This window comes from Oncorhynchus tshawytscha, linkage group LG10 (assembly GCF_018296145.1).
Source record: "Oncorhynchus tshawytscha isolate Ot180627B linkage group LG10, Otsh_v2.0, whole genome shotgun sequence".
NCBI classification, from domain to species: Eukaryota; Metazoa; Chordata; class Actinopteri; order Salmoniformes; family Salmonidae; genus Oncorhynchus; species Oncorhynchus tshawytscha.
Genome location: NC_056438.1, coordinates 5,361,374 through 5,385,374, shown reverse-complemented (window position 1 = coordinate 5,385,374; position 24,001 = coordinate 5,361,374). Strand labels below are relative to the sequence as shown.

The following is a 24,001-nucleotide window of genomic DNA, read 5'->3' as shown; positions in this document are numbered from 1 at the left end:
TGTTGTCCTTAAGCCATTTTGCCACAACTTTTCGAAGTCTGCTTGGGGTCATTGTCCATTTGGAAGACCCATTCTTTAACGACCAAGCTTTAACTTCCTGACTGATGTCTTGAGATATTGCTTCAATATATCAACATCATTCTGTGAGGTCGAAGCCTGGGGTTGGTCTCACTTCCTGATTGGTATTATATTATTAAAAGGTCCAGAAGCCTGGGGTTGGTCTCACTTCCTGATTGGTATTATATTACTAAAAAGGTCCAGAAGCCTGGGGTTGGTCTCACTTCCTGATTGGTGTTATATTATTAAAAGGTCCTGAAGCCTGGGGTTGGTCTCACTTCCTGATTGGTATTATATTATTAAAAGGTACAGAAGCCTGGGGTTGGTCTCACTTCCTGATTGGTATTATATTATTAAAAGGTCCAGAAGCCTGGGGTTGGTCTCACTTCCTGATTGGTATTATATTATTAAAAGGTCCAGAAGCCTGGGGTTGGTCTCACTTCCTGATTGGTATTATATTATTAAAAGGTCCTGAAGCCTGGGGTTGGTCTCACTTCCTGATTGGTATTATATTATTAAAAGGTCCTGAAGCCTGGGGTTGGTCTCACTTCCTGATTGGTATTATATTATTAAAAGGTCCTGAAGCCTGGGGTTGGTCTCACTTCCTGATTGGTATTATATTATTAAAAGGTCCTGAAGCCTGGGGTTGGTCTCACTTCCTGATTGGTATTATATTATTAAAAGGTCCTGAAGCCTGGGGTTGGTCTCACTTCCTGATTGGTATTATATTATTAAAAGGTCCCTGGGGTTGGTCTCACTTCCTGATTGGTATTATATTATTAAAAGGTCCAGAAGCCTGGGGTTGGTCTCACTTCCTGATTGGTATTATATTACTAAAAAGGTCCAGAGGCCTGGGGTTGGTCTCACTTCCTGATTGGTATTATATTACTAAAAAGGTCCAGAAGCCTGGGGTTGGTCTCACTTCCTGAATGGTATTATATTATTAAAAGGTCCAGAAGCCTGGGGTTGGTCTCACTTCCTGATTGGTATTATAATATTAAAAGGTCCAGAGGCCTGGGGTTGGTCTCACTTCCTGATTGGTATTAACACATGGACTAGTTATTATTCACTCTAAAATGAGATGTTTTTTAAATTTATATTATAAAATATGGTAATTTTCCCGTTCTCTCTGTTGTGTAGTGATGGGCATTCTGTCACGGCTGTTGAATGAGAACCAAATGGTGAACATATTCTCTTTATTAGAAAAGACGACAAAACAATAAACACTACCAAACAAACCGTGACGCTCTATGTGCCATAGTTCAACATCCCACAAAGAAAGGAGGAAAAACTACCTAAGTATGGTTCCCAATCAGAGACAACATAGACAGCTGTCCCTGATTGAGAACCATACACGGCCAAAACATAGAAATACAAAATCATAGAAAAACAAAACAGACTTCCCACCCCAAATCACACCCTGACCAAACCAAATAGTGACATTAAAAGTTCCTGCCCTGAGGAACATGGACTGGACGTTCACTCGAATGTTCGTTCATATGGCTTAGAAATGGAAAAAATGATGACAAAATAGTCCATACAAATTCTCTTGACTACCATTATGTCAGATGGTCATTTTTACTGCCCTGCAACAAAAAACATGGACTGAACAAATGGACTGGACCAGAATGATGCACCGTCCTCTCTATATAGTTCCTGCCCTGAGGAACATGGACTGGACCAGAATGATGCGCCGTCCTCTCTATATAGTTCCTGCCCTGAGGAACATGGACTGGACCAGAATGATGCGCCGTCCTCTCTATATAGTTCCTGCCCTGAGGAACATGGACTGGACCAGAATGATGCACCGTCCTCTCTATATAGTTCCTGCCCTGAGGAACATGGACTGGACCAGAATGATGCGCCGTCCTCTCTATATAGTTCCTGCCCTGAGGAACATGGACTGGACCAGAATGATGCGCCGTCCTCTCTATATAGTTCCTGCCCTGAGGAACATGGACTGGACCAGAATGATGCGCCGTCCTCTCTATATAGTTCCTGCCCTGAGGAACATGGACTGGACCAGAATGATGCGCCGTCCTCTCTAAATAGTTCCTGCCCTGAGGAACATGGACTGGACCAGAATGATGCGCCGTCCTCTCTATATAGTTCCTGCCCTGAGGAACATGGACTGGACCAGAATGATGCACCGTCCTCTCTATATAGTTCCTGCCCTGAGGAACATGGACTGGACCAGAATGATGTTCCTGCCCTGAGGAACATGGACTGGAGGAACATGGACTGGACCAGAATAGATCGCCCCTCTCTATATAGTTCCTGCCCTGAGGAACATGGACTGGACCAGAATGATGCACCGTCCTCTCTATATAGTTCCTGCCCTGAGGAACATGGACTGGACCAGAATGATGCGCCGTCCTCTCTATATAGTTCCTGCCCTGAGGAACATGGACTGGACCAGAATGATGCGCCGTCCTCTCTATATAGTTCCTGCCCTGAGGAACATGGACTGGACCAGAATGATGCGCCATCCTCTCTATATAGTTCCTGCCCTGAGGAACATGGACTGGACCAGAAATGATGCGCCGTCCTCTCTATATAGTTCCTGCCCTGAGGAACATGGACTGGACCAGAATGATGCGCCGTCCTCTCTATATAGTTCCTGCCCTGAGGAACATGGACTGGACCAGAATGATGCGCCGTCCTCTCTATATAGTTCCTGCCCTGAGGAACATGGACTGAAATAGCTGGTCCTTTGATGCGAATGATGCCTCTCTATATATAGTTCCTGCCCTGAGGAACATGGACTGAAATAGCTGGTCCTTTGATGCGCCGTCCTCTCTATGTAGTTCCTGCCCTGAGGAACATGGACTGAAATAGCTGGTCCTTTCACTATATGATGTGCATTGAGACATTTACACAAACAAAGAAAATCTGTGGACCAGAATGTGGCGCTCTTCTCTCCTCTCTAAACTGTTCTTGCACGGAGGAAATACCATCAGAGAATTAAAAAATAATAATTCATACAAATCATTGAACCAAAAGGAACCTTTCAATCACATTTTATTTCACCTTTATTTTGAGTCATGCTGAGACGAAGGTCTCTTTTCCAGGTGAGCCCTGTACAGCACCATAATACAATAAACACATGACACCTTCAAATAAATATAATTATACACTACAATACAATACACGAAAAGCAAAATACGATCATATAAAACAGACAGGCTTCAGAGTGGCTCAGTTGTCTCAGGCACTGCATCTCAGAACAAGAGGTGTCACTACAGTACCTGGTTCGAATCCAGGCTGTATCACATCCGGCTGTGCTTGGGAGTCCAATAGAATTTGTTCTTAGCGGGCTTGACTAGTTAAATAAAAGTTACAATTTAAAAAACAATAAAATGCCCTAGAGGCACCAATTCCTCAAATCTTAGTGCATTGTTGAATATTCCAAAACGTAAAGAAACCAAAGGCTGATTTACCTAAATCTCTAGACCCCAAATGAAATATCTAAAACAGTGTCATACTTGAGTAAAATTAAAGATGCATTTTAATAGAAAATTACTCAATAAAATACTTACTTGAGTAAAAGTCTAAAAGTATTTGGTTTTAAATACTTTTAAGTATCAAAAGTAAAAAATAAGAATGTAACGAGAATGTGACTTGGGTGTCACGGAATATGGAGTAAAAAGTACATTTTCATTAGGAATGTAGTGGAGTAAAAGTAAAAGTTGTCAAATATAAATAGTAATATAAACATAAATAGTACAGAAACCCCACAAAACTAGGCGCTAATACATCCAGTGTTTATATGCCAGTAATTAATGTATGGGTACTATCCATACTGCTTATCCTGTTTATCTATCCTCTTGGCATAGTTCTGGGTACAGAACAGTATTCAGGCCTTCCATTGGTGGTTGTGTCTAAGATGGCTACCAGGCGATCATTCTTACACAACCAGTATGGCCGATCGGTGAAGTCATCACACCCGGTCACTTCCTCATACGAACCTCTACCAAGATGGCTGTCTGTTTACATATTAGCATTGTTAGCCACACAGCATGCTAACTCGCTACCACTAATGGTGCTGGTTTTATTATTGCTATATATTCAGCCTGCTAGCCTAGCGTGCTAAGTTATTACCTTTTGCTAGCTGTATATATTGTGTGCTAAGTTTATCATATAAGCCCATTGCGAACACCTTACTACATAGAGCCTTGGGGCGGCAGGTAGCCTAGAGAAAAGCTTTGGGCCAGTAAACGAAAGGTTGCTGGATCGAATCCCCCAGCTGCATTCAGAAAATATTTAGACCCCTTGACTTTTCCCACATTTTTTTAAATTTACAACCTTATTCTAAAATGGATTAAATCGTGTGGTTTTTTTGCATTCTTTGGTACCCTTTACCTGGCTCTGTAAATAAGTTATTTCAGGTTTTATTTTAAATACATTTGCTAAAGATTCTAAATACCTGTTTTTGTCATTATGGGGTAATGTGATGTCATTATGGGGTATTGTGATGTCATTATGGGGTATTGTGATGTCATTATGGGGTATTGTGATGTCATTATGGGGTATTGTGATGTCATTATGGGGTATTGTGATGTCATTATTGGGTATTGTGTCTAGATTGATGACGATTTTATTTCATCCATTTTTAGAATGAGTGTAAAGTAACAGAATGTGGAAAAGGGGAAGGGGTGTGAATACCTTCCGAAGACACTGAATCTAAACCAGCACCTCTATCAGAGTCCCCCCCACCTGTTGATTTTCAAAACGACATCTTCGGAAATCCGTTGCAGTGACGAGGAAAACTGGCAGGTAGACTTTGATTCTAGAAAGTGTTTCCACCATCTTTTCATGGGAACTCAAAACGCTACAGACCCGTCGCCCTCACGTCTCCTGTGATGGTCCCCTCCGAGAGGTTAACAATCATTACTCTCTAACCCAGTCAGTGGGCGCTGGTGGGAGGAGATATAGGAGGACAGGCTCATTGTAATGGCTGGAACGGAATCACTGGAACGGAGTCAAACATGTGGTTTCCATGTGTGTATGATACCATTCCATTGATTCCCAAAACAAAACGAACCTTTAGGTCTCCAGGAGCAAGATTGAGAAACACCCTCACCAACTGTCCCTCCTGCAACTCCCTACGTGTGACCTCTGCCGCGACCCCGGCATCACAGAAGTCTCTCACCAACTCAGCCTCCAGATTACTGGCACAGTTAAAGGTCATTATGACCCCAGAGACAAATCTTAGTACCTGAGAAGAGCCTGATAAGACTGTCCCTTCTGCAACTCCCTACGTGTGACCTCTGCCGCGACCCCGACAATACAGAAGTCTCTCACCAACTCAGCCAGGCAATGATTGCTTCTGTATGCAATAGCTGGTCCTTTCACTATATGCACTGTCCCTGTCAAATAAATCAGCACCTATTACAGACTACATAAACTACACCAAAGATGTCTCATATAAATAACTAATGCTTCTGACACAGTGCCATATATGGAGTGGCAGGTAGACTAGTGGTTAAGAGCGTGGGGCCAGTAACCAATGTCGCTGGTTCAAATCCCTGAGATGACAAGATGAAAAGTCTGCCAATGTACCCTTGAGCAAGGCACTTAACCCTAATTGTTCCTGTAAGTTGCTCTGGATAAGAGAGTCTCCTAAATTTACTCAAAAATATATGCATATTCCTATGTAGTCATAGTTAAGGTCCTTGTAACTCCAGGATAGTGGGTTTGATTCCTGGGACCATCCAAACATGTCTGTTAAATGGCACATAATACTATAATCATAGATCATTTCACATCATCTAAACCAATGACAGACTGGGATTCACAGGCCTCATCTTCCTCATTCTTCGTCGTCTCCTTGTTCTTCATTAATGACGTCCACGCCTCCTGTTTAAACGGGATGAGAGACAGGATTAGAACAGAACTGTCTAATAGAACCTCACATGATCAGTCAACTAACAGTCACCTGTCCTCATTCATTACAGCTACAGTGGTGGTTGTACTCATTCATTCCAGCTACAGCTACAGTGGGGGTGGTTGTATTCATTCAGCTTACATTCATTACAGCTACAGTGGTGGTTGTACTCATTCATTCCAGCTACAGTGGTGGTTGTATTCATTCATTCCAGCTACAGTGGTGGTTGTATTCATTCATTCATTGGTGGTTGTACTCATTCATTCAGCTACAGTGGTGGTTGTACTCATTCATTACAGCTACAGTGGTGGTTGTACTCATTCATTCCAGCTACAGTGGTGGTTGTACTCATTCATTACAGCTACAGTGGTGGTTGTACTCATTCATTCCAGCTACAGTGGTGGTTGTACTCATTCATTACAGCTACAGTGGTGGTTGTACTCATTCATTCATTACAGCTACAGTGGTGGTTGTACTCATTCATTCCAGCTACAGTGGTGGTTGTACTCATTCATTCCAGCTACAGTGGTGGTTGTACTCATGATTTGCACTTTTCGCACCAAAGTACGTTCATCTCTAGGAGACAGAACGCGTCTCCTTCGTGAGCGGTATGACGGCTGCATGGTCCAATGGTGTTTATATTGTGTGTGTACTATTGTTTGTACAGATGAACATGGTACCTTCAGGCGTTAAAGTAGTAGCTCCACCCACATAACACTACCACACCAGGAAGTAACACTACCACACCAGGAAGTAACTCCACCACAGAACACTACCACACCAGGAAGTAACTCCACCCCATAACACTACCACACCAGGAAGTGTGACTTACCTTTCTGAAGGTCAATATCCATTTTTTCATCAACAGGTAGAGACCTACAGCTACAGCTTCAACAAGAACTGTGACAAGAACTGTGACAAGAACTGTCAGCCAGCAGGAATGACAAGTCTTAGGAAACATTTGATCTGAAACACAGGAAGTAGAATTATTACAATACCTAATGCTTATTACACATGAAATGACTTTCAAACAGGATTTACTTTACAGATAGTGCCTTCATTCAAATATCCAAAACTCTCACCTGGAACATGAACCAGTCTCTCCTTCATGTGTTTGATCTCCAACTGTTGAACGCGACAGGTGAAGGTGTTGTTGTCAGACTTCGGGACGATGACATGGCTCGTCACAGTGTAGCAGCCTTCACGGTCTCTGGACGTCTCTGTAGGTCCAGCAGCAGGGAGGACACGTCCCTGAGCGTCACACCACTCCATGACAGGCTCTGGGTAGCAGCCTTCAGCCTCACACCGCAGGACCACCTCATCGCCTTCCATTCCCTCAATGATGATAACTGGTCTGGACACAGCACCTATACAGGTACACAGATATACCACGGCTCTCAGCCAATCAGCATTCAGGGCTCAAACCACCTAGTTTATAATGTTTGTGATATCAGACCGTATACCACAGCTTTCAGCCAATCAGCATTCAGGGCTCAAACCACCTAGTTCATAATGTTTGTGATATCAGACCGTATACCACAGCTTTCAGCCAATCAGCATTCAGGGGCTCAAACCACCTAGTTTATAATGTTTGTGACATTAGACTGTATACCACAGCTTTCAGCCAATCAGCATTCAGGGCTCAAACCACCTAGTTTATAATGTTTGTGACATTAGACCTATACCACAGTTTCAGCCAATCAGCATTCAGGGCTCAAACCACCTAGTTTATAATGTTTGTGATATCAGACCGTATACCACAGCTTTCAGCCAATCAGCATTCAGGGCTCAAACCACCTAGTTTATAATTTGTGATATCAGACCGTATACCACAGGTATGACAAAACAATAATTTTTACTGTTCTGTTACCTTGGTAAACTGTTCTGTTACCTTGGTAACCAGTTTACAATAGCAATAAGGCAACACCGGGTTAGTAGTATATGGCCAATATACCACGGCTAATGGCTGTATCGTGCATAAGGACAGCCCATAGCTGTGATATATCGGCCATATACCACACCCCCCCGGGCCTTATTGCTTAAATATAACACAAGGGTCTGTTGATATTCTTGGACCTTTAAATTAAAAGAGGAACTAACAATAGATCACAGCATTGTACATGGACTTGGGTAAAGGTAAGTATGTAGTCTAACCAATCTACAGTATGGAACTAATACTCATCATGCAATGGACTTCACATTGAACTCACCCCTGATTTCATGAGATCTGTCTCTTAAGGGGGTTTGGGTGGTCAGCAGGTGTGTTGACTCACCAACAAGGAGTTGAATGATGGTTTTCTGGTGGTTCAGCAGTGGAATGTAACAGGTGTAGTTACCAGCATCAGAGAGTTTCACTCTGGTCAACTTTAAACTAGTGTTGCCGTTCTCTAGTTCTTCTTTAAACAGTGACGTCCTTCCCCTGAAGACTGGATTCTGGAGCACAAGATCGTCCTTCTCATCTCTGTAAAGATGGACCTCTTTTGGTTTTAGGTCCGGTCTCTGCCACTCTACTGACTGATGCACAGCACTGACGGTGTGTCTCAGGGTGCAAGGCAGGATGACGTCATCACCAACTAAGGCCACAATGGGTTGAACTGTCCGTGAGAAAAAACAGATTACAGATTCATATACTTTGAGACAAAGCAAGACATATGCCTACTGAATGTTGAGCAGGTGGATAGTGACTCCCACAACAGCTAAGGTCATTTGAAACATGAAATGGTCTATGAACATTGACTAACATCAGTCCTACAAATGTGAACTTTACTCTCATACACAATTCAATAAAGCGTCTCACTAAATAGCAGGGATCAGTTAGAACAATCGGTTTATTGATGAGTTGATCGGAGGTGTTTGAATCAATCACAGATATGAAAAAGGCTGCGTTTCCACAGACAGCTGATCTCTCTTTAGTGAGAGCTTTCACATGATGCTAGAGGCGACCTCAGGAGACACTTTTAAAAGGTCCAATCTGAATATCAAATCATTTCTGGGTAACTTAAGTTAAGTTAAAGAGATCGTTTTTCTGTCGCCCCCCAGTGGATCTTTTTTTTGTGATAGAATAGAAGTGGCATCTCCAGCACTAAAATGGCATAATCATAATTTTCACAATTCCACAGCATTATTCCAACCTCAGTGTGTAAATATACAACACAGGAGGGGAAATCTGATTTTTGACTGCACTGGGCCTTTAATAGTTCTGAACAGTTACCTGCAGACATTTCTTTAAAGCGGCAATCAGCTGTTGAAACAATAACAAAGCCTATTCCGTGCCCTTGTTTCGGTTAAAAGCTTTAGGAAGGGACTGAAACCACAGTTAATAGCAATACCTGACCCTGACAGCAAGATGTTACACCTGCAAATCAGTGTACACGACAAATAAACTTTGATTTGGCCCCGGTTTACAAGAAGCATCTTAAGGCTACGTTTATCGTTAGAACCGTAGGATCCTATCCGATGCTTTCGGGAAACCGGGCCCTATCCCATTCTACAGAAGCTGTGTATATTCCACATTAGTCCTAGCAAGCTAATTTACTTACCAACTGTATCACTAGATGTTGATGATATTCCGATGATGTACATTGACGTTGTACACAACCAGAAGGGCAAAGAAGTCTTCATATTGGCTGACTTGCCTAGTTAAATAAAGGTTCAATATAACAAATATATTCTGATCCGTCGCTCGATGGTTCTCCTTTGGTTTTTGTTTATCGGCAGTTGTTGTCCAATGTTATTGTTGTGTATTGATATTCTAGTATCATACTCTATACCATCTACTGCACCTGTACGTTGAAACGCTTGTAATGTTCTTCGTGTGGAACGCATTAAACAATGCCAACGTTAATTTCTACTCCCGTCTCATGTCCTGTCCTGTCCTTATATTAGTTGTATAAGTAATCCAGTGTGCTATACAACACAACTTTCGCTGTAGAAAGACGCCAACAAAAACGTGGAGGTAGCCAGTCGAGTAATGCAAGCTACCGCAACGAGACCGGAAGTTTCGCTGCGGAAAGAAGGGTCACGAGGTAAAAGAGAGAAAAAAGAAGGAGGTTCTGGGAGTAAGGGACCGTCTGAAAAGTACGAGGAAAGAAAAATAAACTCGAAAATGTCTGCATTTGGTTGGAAATATAGGAACATTTGATGAATCTGTGGAACAATGGAGTTCTTACTCAGAACGTTGGAGTTCTTTGTTGGCAAATGGAATTAAAGTATTAAAGAGTCGTTGTGCCAACATTTTTGACTGTTATGGGAGGAAAAATATTCAATCTACTGCGCAGCCTAGTAACGCCTGAAAAACCTGGTGATAAATCATAAGATGAAATTGTGGCTACTTTAAAAGGACAGTAATTCTCCCAAACCGCTGATAATCACAGAGAGATTCAGGTTTCCTAAAATAAATCAAGAGGAGGGGGAATCAATCTCACAGTTTGTGGCTGTATTGAAAGAGTTTGAACACTGTGAATTTGGGCGATCAATGAGTGACTCTATACGTTGAAATAGACCCTGGTCTAAAGTAGTGCACTACATAGGGAATAGGGTTGAAATAGACCCTGGTCTAAAGTGGTGCACTACATAGGGAATAGGGTTGAAATAGACCCTGGTCTAAAGTGGTGCACTACATAGGGAATAGGGTTGAAATAGACCCTGGTCTAAAGTAGTGCACTACATAGGGAATAGGGTTCAAATAGACCCTGGTCTAAAGTAGTGCACTACATAGGGAATAGGGTTCAAATAGACCCTGGTCTAAAGTGGTGCACTACATAGGGAATAGGGTTCAAATAGACCCTGGTCTAAAGTGGTGCACTACATAGGGAATAGGGTTGAAATAGACCCTGGTCTAAAGTGGTGCACTACATAGGGAATAGGGTTGAAATAGACCCTGGTCTAAAGTAGTGCACTACATAGGGAATAGGGTTGAAATAGACCCTGGTCTAAAGTGGTGCACTACATAGGGAATAGGGTTGAAATAGACCCTGGTCTAAAGTAGTGCACTACATAGGGAATAGGGTTGAAATAGACCCTGGTCTAAAGTGGTGCACTACATAGGGAATAGGGTTCAAATAGACCCTGGTCTAAAGTGGTGCACTACATAGGGAATAGGGTTGAAATAGACCCTGGTCTAAAGTAGTGCACTACATAGGGAATAGGGTTGAAATAGACCCTGGTCTAAAGTGGTGCACTACATAGGGAATAGGGTTGAAATAGACCCTGGTCTAAAGTAGTGCACTACATAGGGAATAGGGTTGAAATAGACCCTGGTCTAAAGTAGTCTAATAGGGTTGAAATAGACCCTGGTCTAAAGTAGGTGCACTACATAGGGAATAGGGTTCAAATAGACCCTGGTCTAAAGTGGTGCACTACATAGGGAATAGGGTTGAAATAGACCCTGGTCTAAAGTAGGTGCCCTGGTCTAAAGTGGTGCTACATAGGGAATAGGGTTGAAATAGACCCTGGTCTAAAGTAGTGCACTACATAGGGAATAGGGTTGAAATAGACCCTGGTCTAAAGTGGTGCACTACATAGGGAATAGGGTTGAAATAGACCCTGGTCTAAAGTAGTGCACTACATAGGGAATAGGGTTGAAATAGACCCTGGTCTATAGGGAATAGGGTTGAAATAGACCCTGGTCTAAAGTGGTGCACTACATAGGGAATAGGGTTGAAATAGACCCTGGTCTAAAGTAGTGCACTACATAGGGAATAGGGTTGAAATAGACCCTGGTCTAAAGTAGTGCACTACATAGGGAATAGGGTTCCATTTGGAACGAAGCAATACATTACTGACCTGGGAGAAAACATGGAGAACCCTGAACTCACCATGTTACCAATCTGTCACCAATCACTCTGCTGATCCATCAGAAACCAATAAATATCTCCAGGTCTGTTGAACAAAGTGATTTTCATTGTGTGTGTCAGTATGACCCCAGTTACACACACACACACACACACACACACACACACACACACACACACACACACACACACACACACACACACACACACACATACACTGTCTGCAGTGATTGTCATTATAATGTAATGTATTTATGTATTTATTTTCTATTGTACAGAGTTGTCTACTGTTGTCTGTCGCCCCCCAGTGGATCTTTGTTGTAAGAACGAACTTATTTCCTTCCCAAATGGTACCCTATTGTAGTGCACTATAAAGGGACAGTATTCTCCCAAACCGCTGATAATCACAGAGAGATTCAGGTTTCCTAAAATAAATCAAGAGGAGGGGGAATCAATCTCACAGTTTGTGGCTGTATTGAAAGAGTTTGAACACTGTGAATTTGGGCGATCAATGAGTGACTCTATACGTTGAAATAGACCCTGGTCTAAAGTAGTGCACTACATAGGGAATAGGGTTCAAATAGACCCTGGTCTAAAGTAGTGCACTACATAGGGAATAGGGTTCAAATAGACCCTGGTCTAACTCTATACGTGATAGGTTAGTGTGTGGCAGGTTAGGTTAGGCTACTGTTTTAATCACTAACGTTATCAGGTTAGGTTAGGCTACTGTTTTAATCACTAACGTTATCAGGTTAGGTTAGGCTACTGTTTTAATCACTAACGTTATCAGGTTAGGTTAGGCTACTGTTTTAATCACTAACGTTATCAGGTTAGGTTAGGCTACTGTTTTAATCACTAACGTTATCAGGTTAGGTTAGGCTACTGTTTTAATCACTAACGTTATCAGGTTAGGTTAGGCTACTGTTTTAATCACTAACGTTATCAGGTTAGGTTAGGCTACTGTTTTAATCACTAACGTTATCAGGTTAGGTTAGGCTACTGTTTTAATCACTAACGTTATCAGGTTAGGTTAGGCTACTGTTTTAATCACTAACGTTATCAGGTTAGGTTAGGCAGGTTAGGTTAGGCTACTGTTTTAATCACTAACGTTATCAGGTTAGGTTAGGCTACTGTTTTAATCACTAACGTTATCAGGTTAGGTTAGGCTACTGTTTTAATCACTAACGTTATCAGGTTAGGTTAGGCTACTGTTTTAATCACTAACGTTATCAGGTTAGGTTAGGCTACTGTTTTAATCACTAACGTTATCAGGTTAGGTTAGGCTACTGTTTTAATCACTAACGTCATCAGGTTAGGTTAGGTTTTAGGGTTAGGCTACTGTTTTAATCACTAACGTTATCAGGTTAGGTTAGGCTACTGTTTTAATCACTAACGTTATCAGGTTAGGTTAGGCTACTGTTTTAATCACTAACGTTATCAGGTTAGGTTAGGCTACTGTTTTAATCACTAACGTTATCAGGTTAGGTTAGGCTACTGTTTTAATCACTAACGTTATCAGGTTAGGCTACTGTCTTAATCACTAACGTTATCAGGTTAGGTTAGGCTACTGTTTTAATCACAAACGTTATCAGGTTAGGTTAGGCTACTGTTTTAATCACTAACGTTATCAGGTTAGGTTAGGATACTGTTTTAATCACTAACGTTATCAGGTTAGGCTACTGTCTTAATCACTAACGTTATCAGGTTAGGTTAGGCTACTGTTTTAATCACTAACGTTATCAGGTTAGGTTAGGCTACTGCCTTAAATCACTAATGTTATCAGGTTAGGTTAGGCTACTGTTTTAATCACTAACGTTATCAGGTTAGGTTAGGCTACTGTTTTAATCACTAACGTTATCAGGTTAGGTTAGGCTACTGTTTTAATCACTAACGTTATCAGGTTAGGCTACTGTCTTAATCACTAACGTTATCAGGTTAGGTTAGGCTACTGTTTTAATCACTAACGTTATCAGGTTAGGTTAGGCTACTGCCTTAAATCACTAATCGTCTTCCTCAAAAATACAATCATTTATTTGGCAGATTTATTTATTCATGTTTCACAATTGGATAATCCCATATAAAGACAGACATCACCATTCCTACCAAGGATAGTGTGAGTGAACTTCGGGAGAAGGGGGAATGGGGTGGGGGAGGGAGGGAACTGTAGCAACACTATGAGCTGGTGGCTGGGCGCCGCGGGCGGTGTAGTGACCGAACAGGGGCGACGGAGGGCGGCAGACAATTGTCAAAATATCGCCTCAAATTCAGGTGCTGCCATAGGCGACGGTCTAATGGGAGGGCTAGCCCTGATCCCGTCTGTAAAACCCACAATGAGGACATCAAGTAAGTTTTCATAAATCATTGGGTTCCATCCAAGAAGAAACGTCAGAGTCGTCTGAAGTGGAGGCATTAATTCATGTTGACATTTACAACATAACATGCTTGGACATTTCATCATTAAGACCTTTAGGGAATAATGTCTGGAGGGTGAAAATCCCAAAACATTCTCATTAGATCCGTGTTATATCACCTCCCCTGTCTGATATCTTGACTTTCTCTCTGTCACACAACCTAAAGGTAGAAATGTCATGTTTTAGGTCTTTACAATGTACTGCGACTGGATAATCCCGGTCTTTACTCCTGATTTAACTTTTATAATTCTCTGAGATAACGAGAGGTTTTACCATGGACATTTAATAATGTAGATAACATGGGTGGTGTCTACCTACATAACACAGCCCACATGGACATTTAATAATGTAGATAACATGGGTGGTGTCTACCTACATAACACAGCCCACATGGACATTTAATAATGTAGATAACATGGGTGGTGTCTACCTACATAACACAGCCCACATGGACATTTAATAATGTAGATAACATGGGTGGTGTCTACCTACATAACACAGCCCACATGGACATTTAATCATGTAGATAACATGGGTGGTGTCTACCTACATAACACAGCCCACATGGACATTTAATAATGTAGATAACATGGGTGGTGTTTACCTACATAACACAGCCCACATGGACATTTAATTATGTAGATAACATGGGTGGTGTCTACCTACATAACACAGCCCACATGGACATTTAATTATGTAGATAACATGGGTGGTGTCTACCTACATAACACAGCCCACATGGACATTTAATAATGTAGATAACATGGGTGGTGTCTACAGCCCACATGGACATAACACAGCCCACATGGACATTTAATTATGTAGATAACATGGGTGGTGTCTACCTACATAACACAGCCCACATGGACATTTAATTATGTAGATAACATGGGTGGTGGAGCAGAGTGGCTCTCCTATATACAATCAGTGGTGGGTTGTTAAATTGACCCGACCTCTCCTATATACAATCAGTGGTGGGTTGTTAAATTGACCCGACCCCTCCTATATAGTATGTGGTGGGTTGTTAAATTGACCCGACCTCTCCTATATACAATCAGTGGTGGGTTGTTAAATTGACCCGACCTCTCCTATATAGTATGTGGTGGGTTGTTAAATTGACCCGACCTCTCCTATATACAATCAGTGTTGGGTTGTTAAATTGACCCGACCTCTCCTATATAGTATGTGGTGGGTTGTTAAAATCAGCTGGCAGAACTGGGTCTGATAAAACATGACAACGGTTCTAAGGAGTTTTCTGTCTGTCTGTCATTCTGTCTGTGTATCTGTCTGTCTGTCATTCTGTCTGTGTATCTGTCTGTCTGTCTGTGTATCTGTCTGTCATTCTGTCTGTGTATCTGTCTGTCTGTCATTCTGTCTGTGTATCTGTCTGTCTGTCATTCTGTCTGTGTATCTGTCTGTCTGTGTATCTGTCGGTCTGTCATTCTGTCTGTGTATCTGTCTGTCTGTGTATCTGTCGGTCTGTCATTCTGTCTGTGTATCTGTCTGTCTGTCATTCTGTCTGTCTGTCATTCTGTCGGTCTGTCATTCTGTCTGTGTATCTGTAGGTCTGTCATTCTGTCTGTGTATCTGTCTGTCCGTCATTCTGTCTGTGTATCTGTCTGTCTGTGTATCTGTCTGTCTGTGTATCTGTCTGTTTGTCATTCTGTCTGTCTGTCATTCTGTCTGTGTGACTCTGTCTAGATTTAGGTTCCCAAGGAAGGTTCTCCTGATAGCCCTCAAACCCGTCTGGATCTTGACACTCTGAACACGCGTTCTGCATCATATCTCTTACACCAGATAAGATATGTTTTGTATTTTGTAAAAGGGTATTTTCTTTTTTTTTGCTGCAACAACTGAAAAACCTGCTTGGAAGGAAATACTGCTGTGAAACCTACAGGAGCCGTATCTTAATTTGATCATCCTGTTGTTGTAGGACTTTTCCTACACAGAATGAAATGCTAATTTGTAATGTATTCCAGGTTCAAAAGGCTTCTGAAGTTTGTATTTTCTTCTTTATAATGTCAGACTTTTTTTTTTTGACCAAACTATTTTTTAACCCCCCCTACAAAAAATGTCCATTAATTAAAAACAACATAACAATTTCCTGTTGCTGCAGGATCATTTCTGTTGTGTGAAACTTTCTAAAATGAATATATGACATATCTCTCTCTCTCTGCCTCCATCTCTCTATATCTGTCTCCATCTCTCTCTCTCTTTGCTTCTCTCTCTCTCTTTGCCTCTAACTCTGCATCACTCTCTCTCTACCTCCTTTGCTCTCTGCCTCGCTCTCTCTCTGCCTCCCTCTCTCTCTCTCTCTCTATTTATCTCTGCCTCTCTCTTTATCTCCGCCTCTCTCTATCTCTGCCTCTCTCTTTATCTCTGCCTCTCTCTCTCTCTGCCTCTCTCTCTCTCTATTTATCTCTTCCTCTCTCTCTATCTCTGCCTCTCTTTATCTCTGCCTCTCTCTCTCTCTGCCTATCTCTCTCTCTATTTATCTCTGCCTCTCTTTATCTCAGCCACTCTCTCTCTGCCTCCCTCTCTCTCTCTCTATCTACCTCTGCCTCCCTCACTCTCTGCCTCCCTCTCTGTCTCTCTATCTCTGCCTCCCTCTCTCTCTCTATCTACCTCTGCCTCCCTCACTCTCTGCCTCCCTCTCTGTCTCTCTATCAATTCAATTCAATTCAATTCAAGGGCTTTATTGGCATGGGAAACATGTGTTAACATTGCCAAAGCAAGTGAGGTAGACAACATACAAAGTGAATATATAAAGTGAAAAACAACAAAAATTAACAGTAAACATTACACATACAGAAGTTTCAAAACAGTAAAGACATTACAAATGTCATATTATATATATATACAGTGTTCTAACAATGTACAAATGGCTAAAGGACACAAGATAAAATAAATAAGCATAAATATGGGTTGTATTTACAATGGTGTTTGTTCTTCACTGGTTGCCCTTTTCTCGTGGCAACAGGTCACAAATCTTGCTGCTGTGATGGCACACTGTGGAATTTCACCCAGTAGATATGGGAGTTTTTCAAAATTGGATTTGTTTTCAAATTCTTTGTGGATCTGTGTAATCTGAGGGAAATATGTCTCTCTAATATGGTCATACATTGGGCAGGAGGTTAGGAAGTGCAGCTCAGTTTCCACCTCATTTTGTGGGCAGTGAGCACATAGCCTGTCTTCTCTTGAGAGCCATGTCTGCCTACGGCGGCCTTTCTCAATAGCAAGGCTATGCTCACTGAGTCTGTACATAGTCAAGGCTTTCCTTAATTTTGGGTCAGTCACAGTGGTCAGGTATTCTGCCGCTGTGTACTCTCTGTGTAGGGCCAAATAGCATTCTAGTTTGCTCTGTTTTTTTGTTAATTCTTTCCAATGTGTTAAGTAGTTATCTTTTTTGTTTTCTCATAATTTGGTTGGGTCTAATTGTGCTGCTGTCCTGGGGCTCTGTAGTGTGTGTTTGTGTTTGTGAACAGAGCCCCAGGACCAGCTTGCTTAGGGACTCTTCTCCAGGTTCATCTCTCTGTAGGTGATGGCTTTGTTATGGAAGGTTTGTGAATCGCTTCCTTTTAGGTGGTTGTAGAATTTAACAGCTCTTTTCTGGATTTTGATAATTAGTGGGTATCGGCCTAATTCTGCTCTGCATGCATTATTTGGTGTTCTACGTTGTACACGGAGGATATTTTTGCAGAATTCTGCGTGCAGAGTCTCAATTTGGTGTTTGTCCCATTTTGTGAAGTCTTGGTTGGTGAGCGGACCCCAGACCTCACAACCATAAAGGGCAATGGGCTCTATGACTGATTCAAGTATTTTTAGCCAGATCCTAATTGGTATGTTGAAATTTATGTTTCTTTTGATGGCATAGAATGCCCTTCTTGCCTTGTCTCTCAGATCGTTCACAGCTTTGTGGAAGTTACCTGTGGTGCTGATGTTTAGGCCAAGGTATGTATAGTTTTTTGTGTGCTCTAGACTCCCTCTCTCTCTCTCTCTCTCTCTCATCCAAGGTCTTTTTTTCTATACACTACTAAAGTGACACGTCATTTTCCAGGAAGTAGCCTTGTAGTTTTTTGTAGTCTTTCTGAATAGTCTTCAAGGGGTAAAAACGCATCGCAATGGTCTTCAAGCCAAATAATCCATAAAAGGAATCTAGGCAGAGGTAAATTCATCCAAAACAAAATAAGTATTTTATATATATATAATATATTTATCAATCAATCAATCAAAACCTGTCCTGTCCACAGAGGTCATGGATTGGAGGTTTGAAAACTGAAACAAGGCTGACCCCTGCTGGTGAGATGATTTGAGAACACTGCTTGAAAATCCTTTTTTAAATTATTTAACCTTTATTTAACTTGGCAAGTCAGTAAAGAACAAATTCTAATTTCCAATGACGGCCTACCCCGGCCAAACCTGGACGATGCTGGGCCAATAGTGCGCCGCCCTATGGGTGATGTATGTTTAGAGACATGGTAGCTTCTAGACCAGCTCCAGGTATGTTTAGAGACATGGTAGCTTCTTGACCAGCTCCAGGTATGTTTAGAGACATGGTAGCTTCTTGACCAGCTCCAGGTATGTTTAGAGACATGGTAGCTAGCTGGTATGCTGGACTGGTTGGACACATAGTCATGGCAAAGTTTGAATGAATAACTGACAACTAAAATAGTGCTTTCAATCGTTTATATTTTTAGCTCAAAAAACGTGGTTTAATGTTGAATTGGAACATTTTGGAGTCACTTGGTTACATTTAAACAGTATGAGAACAAAACACCAGACTCTCACAGGCTTCATTCATTATAGATGTTTATTCCTTCAGATGGGAAGAAGATGGAGACATACAGTGATAGAATTACATTCAGGACATATAATAGTATCTCTATGGTAACAGTGATAGAATTACATTCAGAACATATAATAGTATCTCTATGGTAACAGTGATAGAATTACATTCAGAACATATAATAGTATCTCTATGGTAACAGTGATAGAATTACATTCAGAACATATAATAGTATCTCCATGTTAACAGTGATAGAATTACATTCAGAACATATAATAGTATCTCTATGGTAACAGTGATAGAATTACATTCAGAACATATAATAGTATCTCTATGGTAACAGTGATAGAATTACATTCAGGACATATAATAGTATCTCTATGGTAACAGTGATAGAATTACATTCAGAACATATAATAGTATCTCTATGGTAACAGTGATAGAATTACATTCAGAACATATAATAGTATCTCTATGGTAACAGTGATAGAATTACATTCAGAACATATAATAGTATCTCCATGGTAACAGTGATAGAATTACATTCAGAACATATAATAGTATCTCTATGGTAACAGTGATAGAATTACATTCAGAACATATAATAGTATCTCCATGGTAACAGTGATAGAATTACATTCAGAACATATAATAGTATCTCTATGGTAACAGTGATAGAATTACATTCAGAACATATAATAGTATCTCTATGGTAACAGTGATAGAATTACATTCAGAACATATAATAGTATCTCTATGGTAACAGTGATAGAATTACATTCAGAACATATAATAGTATCTCTATGGTAACAGTGATAGAATTACATTCAGGACATATAATAGTATCTCCATGTTAACAGTGATAGAATTACATTCAGGACATATAATAGTGTCTCCATGGTAAATATGTTTTAGAGTTGTCTGTGTTACCACTGGACCAAACTCTGGGACTGTGTCACCTACAAAGAGACACATTTACAATCCTCATCACATGTCATCAACCCTTTCCCGCTAATATCCCCACTTCCTATCTCCCTCTCTCTGCTCTTCTCTCTCTCTTTCTGAGAAGAACCTCTTGGACACTGATCTGGGAACACCTGGACATCACCACCTGGGTAGTGCTGCTTCAACATGTTATACAGCTCTGACAAGGTATGGGGGTTCAATACTTGTTTGTTTGTTTCCTCTTGGTTTTCACCCCAGTGTGCTTTGGCCATCCACTCTTTCTTCTTGATGTTGTAACAGCAGTAGGCTGTCCACAGGAGATCTGGGATGTTCACTCGGTTGTTCAGTTTGTTGTTGACACTGGGAACTGCTCCAGTCAACACATAGGCCTTGGGTTGACCATTATTATCAAGGCATTGCTTCAGGAGTATCTTTCTAACCGTACACTCCATCTTTCCCCAGCTACCTTCATTAAATGTCTTTACTTGAGGAACAGCGTTTGTCAGGGTAAAGGTGGAGTCCTGATTTACAGGTTGGTGAGCAAAAGATTTAGGAAACAAGTGACCTTTGTTCACCTTCTTGCCTTTACCGTATTCATCATAATCCTGATTGACAGCCTGGTGTGTATAAATAACCCCTTGTTTCTCCAGACCCATAACTGGTTCAATTCCTCCGTCCAGCTGTAGGAACAATATTCATCATTATTCACTGAACTGACCTGTATATTAGACCTGTATATCAGACCTGTATAATAGACCTGTGTATTAGACCTGTATATTAGACCTGTATATTAGACCTGTATATTAGACCTGTATATTAGACCTGTATATTAGACCTGTATATCAGACCTGTATAATAGACCTGTGTATTAGACCTGTATATCAGACCTGTATAATAGACCTGTGTATTAGACCTGTATAGTAGACCTGTATATTTGACCTGACCTGTATATCAGACCTGTATATTAGACCTGTATAGTAGACCTGTATATCAGACCTGTATATTAGACCTGTATATTCGACCTGTATATAAGACCTGTATATCAGACCTGTATATTAGACCTTTATATTAGACCTGACCTGTATATGAGACCTGTATAGTAGACCTGTATATTAGACCTGACCTGTATATTAGACCTGACCTGTATATTAGACCTGTATATCAGACCTGTATAATAGACCTGTATATTAGACCTGTATATTAGACCTGTATATTAGACCTGACCTGTATATTAGACCTGTATATTAGACCTGTATATTAGACCTGACCTGTATATTAGACCTGTATATTAGACCTGACCTGTATATTAGACCTGTATATTAGACCTGTATATTAGACCTGTATATTAGACCTGACCTGTATATTAGACCTGTATATTAGACCTGTATATTAGACCTGTATATTAGACCTGTATATTAGACCTGACCTGTATATTAGACCTGTATATTAGACCTGTATATTAGACCTGACCTGTATATTAGACCTGTATATTAGACCTGACCTGTATATTAGACCTGTATATTAGACCTGTATATTAGACCTGTATATTAGACCTGACCTGTATATTAGACCTGTATATTAGACCTGACCTGTATATTAGACCTGTATATTAGACCTGTATATTAGACCTGACCTGTATATTAGACCTGTATATTAGACCTGACCTGTATATTAGACCTGTATATTAGACCTGTATATTAGACCTGACCTGTATATTAGACCTGTATATTAGACCTGACCTGTATATTAGACCTGTATATTAGACCTGTATATTAGACCTGTATATTAGACCTGTATATTAGACCTGACCTGTATATTAGACCTGTATATTAGACCTGTATATTAGACCTGTATATTAGACCTGTATATTAGACCTGTATATTAGACCTGTATATTAGACCTGTATATTAGACTGTATAGTAGACCTGTATATTAGACCTGTATAGTAGACCTGTATATTAGACCTGTATAGTAGACCTGTATATTAGACCTGACCTGTATATTAGACCTGACCTGTATATTAGACCTGTATATTAGACCTGTATATTAGACCTGTATATTAGACCTGTATATTAGACCTGATCTGTATAGTAGACCTGTATAGTAGACCTGTATAGTAGACCTGTATATTAGACCTGTATAGTAGACCTGTATATCAGACCTGACCTGTATATTAGACCTGACCTGTATATTAGACCTGTATATTAGACCTGTATATTAGACCTGTATATTAGACCTGTATATTAGACCTGTGTATCAGACCTGTATATTAGACCTGACCTGTATATTAGACCTGTATATTAGACCTGTATATCAGACCTGTATATCAGACCTGTATATTAGACCTGTATATCAGACCTGTATAGTAGACCTGTATATCAGACCTGTATAGTAGACCTGAATAGTAGACCTGTATATTAGACCTGTATAGTAGATCTGTATATTAGACCTGTATATTAGACCTGTATAGTAGACCTGTATAGTAGACCTGTATATCAGACCTGTATATCAGACCTGTATATTAGACCTGTATAGTAGACCTGTATATTTGACCTGACCTGTATATCAGACCTGTATAGTAGACCTGTATAGTAGACCTGTATATTAGACCTGTATATTAGACCTGTATAGTAGACCTGTATAGTAGACCTGTATAGTAGACCTGTATAGTAGACCTGTATATCAGACCTGTATATCAGACCTGTATATTAGACCTGTATAGTAGACCTGTATATTTGACCTGACCTGTATATCAGACCTGTATAGTAGACCTGTATAGTAGACCTGTATAGTAGACCTGTATAGTAGACCTGTATATTAGACCTGTATAGTAGACCTGTATAGTAGACCTGTATATTAGACCTGTATAGTTGACCTGTATAGTTGACCTGTATAGTTGACCTGTATAGTAGACCTGTATATTAGACCTGTATAGTAGACCTGTATATTAGACCTGTATAGTTGACCTGTATAGTAGACCTGTATAGTTGACCTGTATAGTAGACCTGTATAGTAGACCTGTATATTACTGTGCATCCTGAAAGTATTCAAACCCTTTGACTTTTTCCACATTTGTTACGTTACAGACTAATTCTAAAATTGATTAAATTATACTTTTCCCTCATCAATCTACACACAATCTACACACACCCCATAATGACAAAGCAAAACCAGGGTCTGAATACTCATGTAAATAAGGTATTTCTGTTTATTATTTTAGAAACTATCCCTTTAAGGAATGAAACAGACATGTAATCTTGCTAGACAGACAGTAGGAATTGTCTATTGAAAGTTATTGTTCAACCTTGGCATGAAATGTCGATTTGAAAAGATGTTTAAATTACCTGAGGTTCAATCATCCATGTATCTGGTCTTGTCCCGCTCGGTCCGACCCCAGTGAAGGTGTAGGCTGAGAACACAGGGATCATGTTGGTCGTGTCGTAGAGAGTTGCAAACATGTAGGTTTTCTTGTACTTCTGGCAGATCGGCTTGTAGCGGTTCTGGTCCTGGACTTTCCCACCAACCAAAATACCTGGGAGATTTGGAGTTGTCCCCTCCAGGAAGAACGTCTCACAGTCTGTAACATCACTGAACCTCTCTACTACATGAGAGAGAGCAGGAGGAAGGAGAGAGAGGAGGAGGAGGAGAGTAGAGAGATGATTCAATACCCCCATCATCACCTGAAGACTGTACACCACAGAGACAAAGATGAAGTTACAGAGACCAGTTGGTAGACTGGAGACTGCTGAGCTGAGTCAGGACAGACTGATTTAAATAGTTATTACAGAGACCAGTTGGTAGACTGGAGACTGCTGAGCTGAGTCAGGACAGACTGATTTAAATAGTTATTACAGAGACCAGTTGGTAGACTGGAGACTGTTGAGCTTAGTCAGGACAGACTGATTTAAATAGGTTTTCAGAGACTCCTCCTTCAGGTGGCAAGACAGATAGGGTTGATTTGCATAAACTCCTCTGTACGTTTCCATGGAAAATGCTGTAACAAATAAAATGTGACTCACCTCCTGTAGCTTATGGTTCTACTTTAGAATGTGGAACACACAGCCAATAGGGAGGTTTGATTGTTACTCATGATAAATAGTCACACCTGTTCCACATACAGAGA

The 24,001-nt window shown here is 40.7% G+C and overlaps 2 protein-coding genes across 3 annotated transcripts; both read right to left on the bottom strand.

Moving 5' to 3' along the window:
* Positions 1 to 4,958: 4,958 nt before the first annotated feature.
* On the bottom strand, positions 4,959 to 9,946 carry LOC112241157 (butyrophilin subfamily 1 member A1-like). 2 transcript variants are annotated; one of them, XM_042328073.1, is made up of 5 exons: positions 9,484 to 9,946; positions 8,155 to 8,538; positions 7,027 to 7,311; positions 6,777 to 6,910; positions 4,959 to 5,916 (listed from the first exon to the last, which is right to left on the bottom strand). In XM_042328073.1, the coding sequence occupies exons 1-5, from the start codon at positions 9,563 to 9,565 to the stop codon at positions 5,815 to 5,817; spliced, it is 987 nt and encodes a 328-aa protein (XP_042184007.1). In that variant the 5' UTR covers positions 9,566 to 9,946; the 3' UTR covers positions 4,959 to 5,814. The 2 variants fall into 2 exon arrangements, with proteins under 2 accessions (XP_042184007.1, XP_042184008.1); XM_042328074.1 differs by having other exon boundaries at positions 8,218 to 8,538.
* Positions 9,947 to 19,827: 9,881 nt separating this feature from the next.
* LOC112215494 (endonuclease domain-containing 1 protein) lies at positions 19,828 to 23,784 on the bottom strand. The gene is made up of 2 exons (XM_042328072.1): positions 23,223 to 23,784; positions 19,828 to 20,558 (listed from the first exon to the last, which is right to left on the bottom strand). Exons 1-2 carry the CDS (start codon positions 23,553 to 23,555, stop codon positions 19,893 to 19,895), a joined length of 999 nt encoding a protein of 332 aa, XP_042184006.1. The 5' UTR covers positions 23,556 to 23,784; the 3' UTR covers positions 19,828 to 19,892.
* Between the last annotated feature and the right edge of the window lie 217 nt (positions 23,785 to 24,001).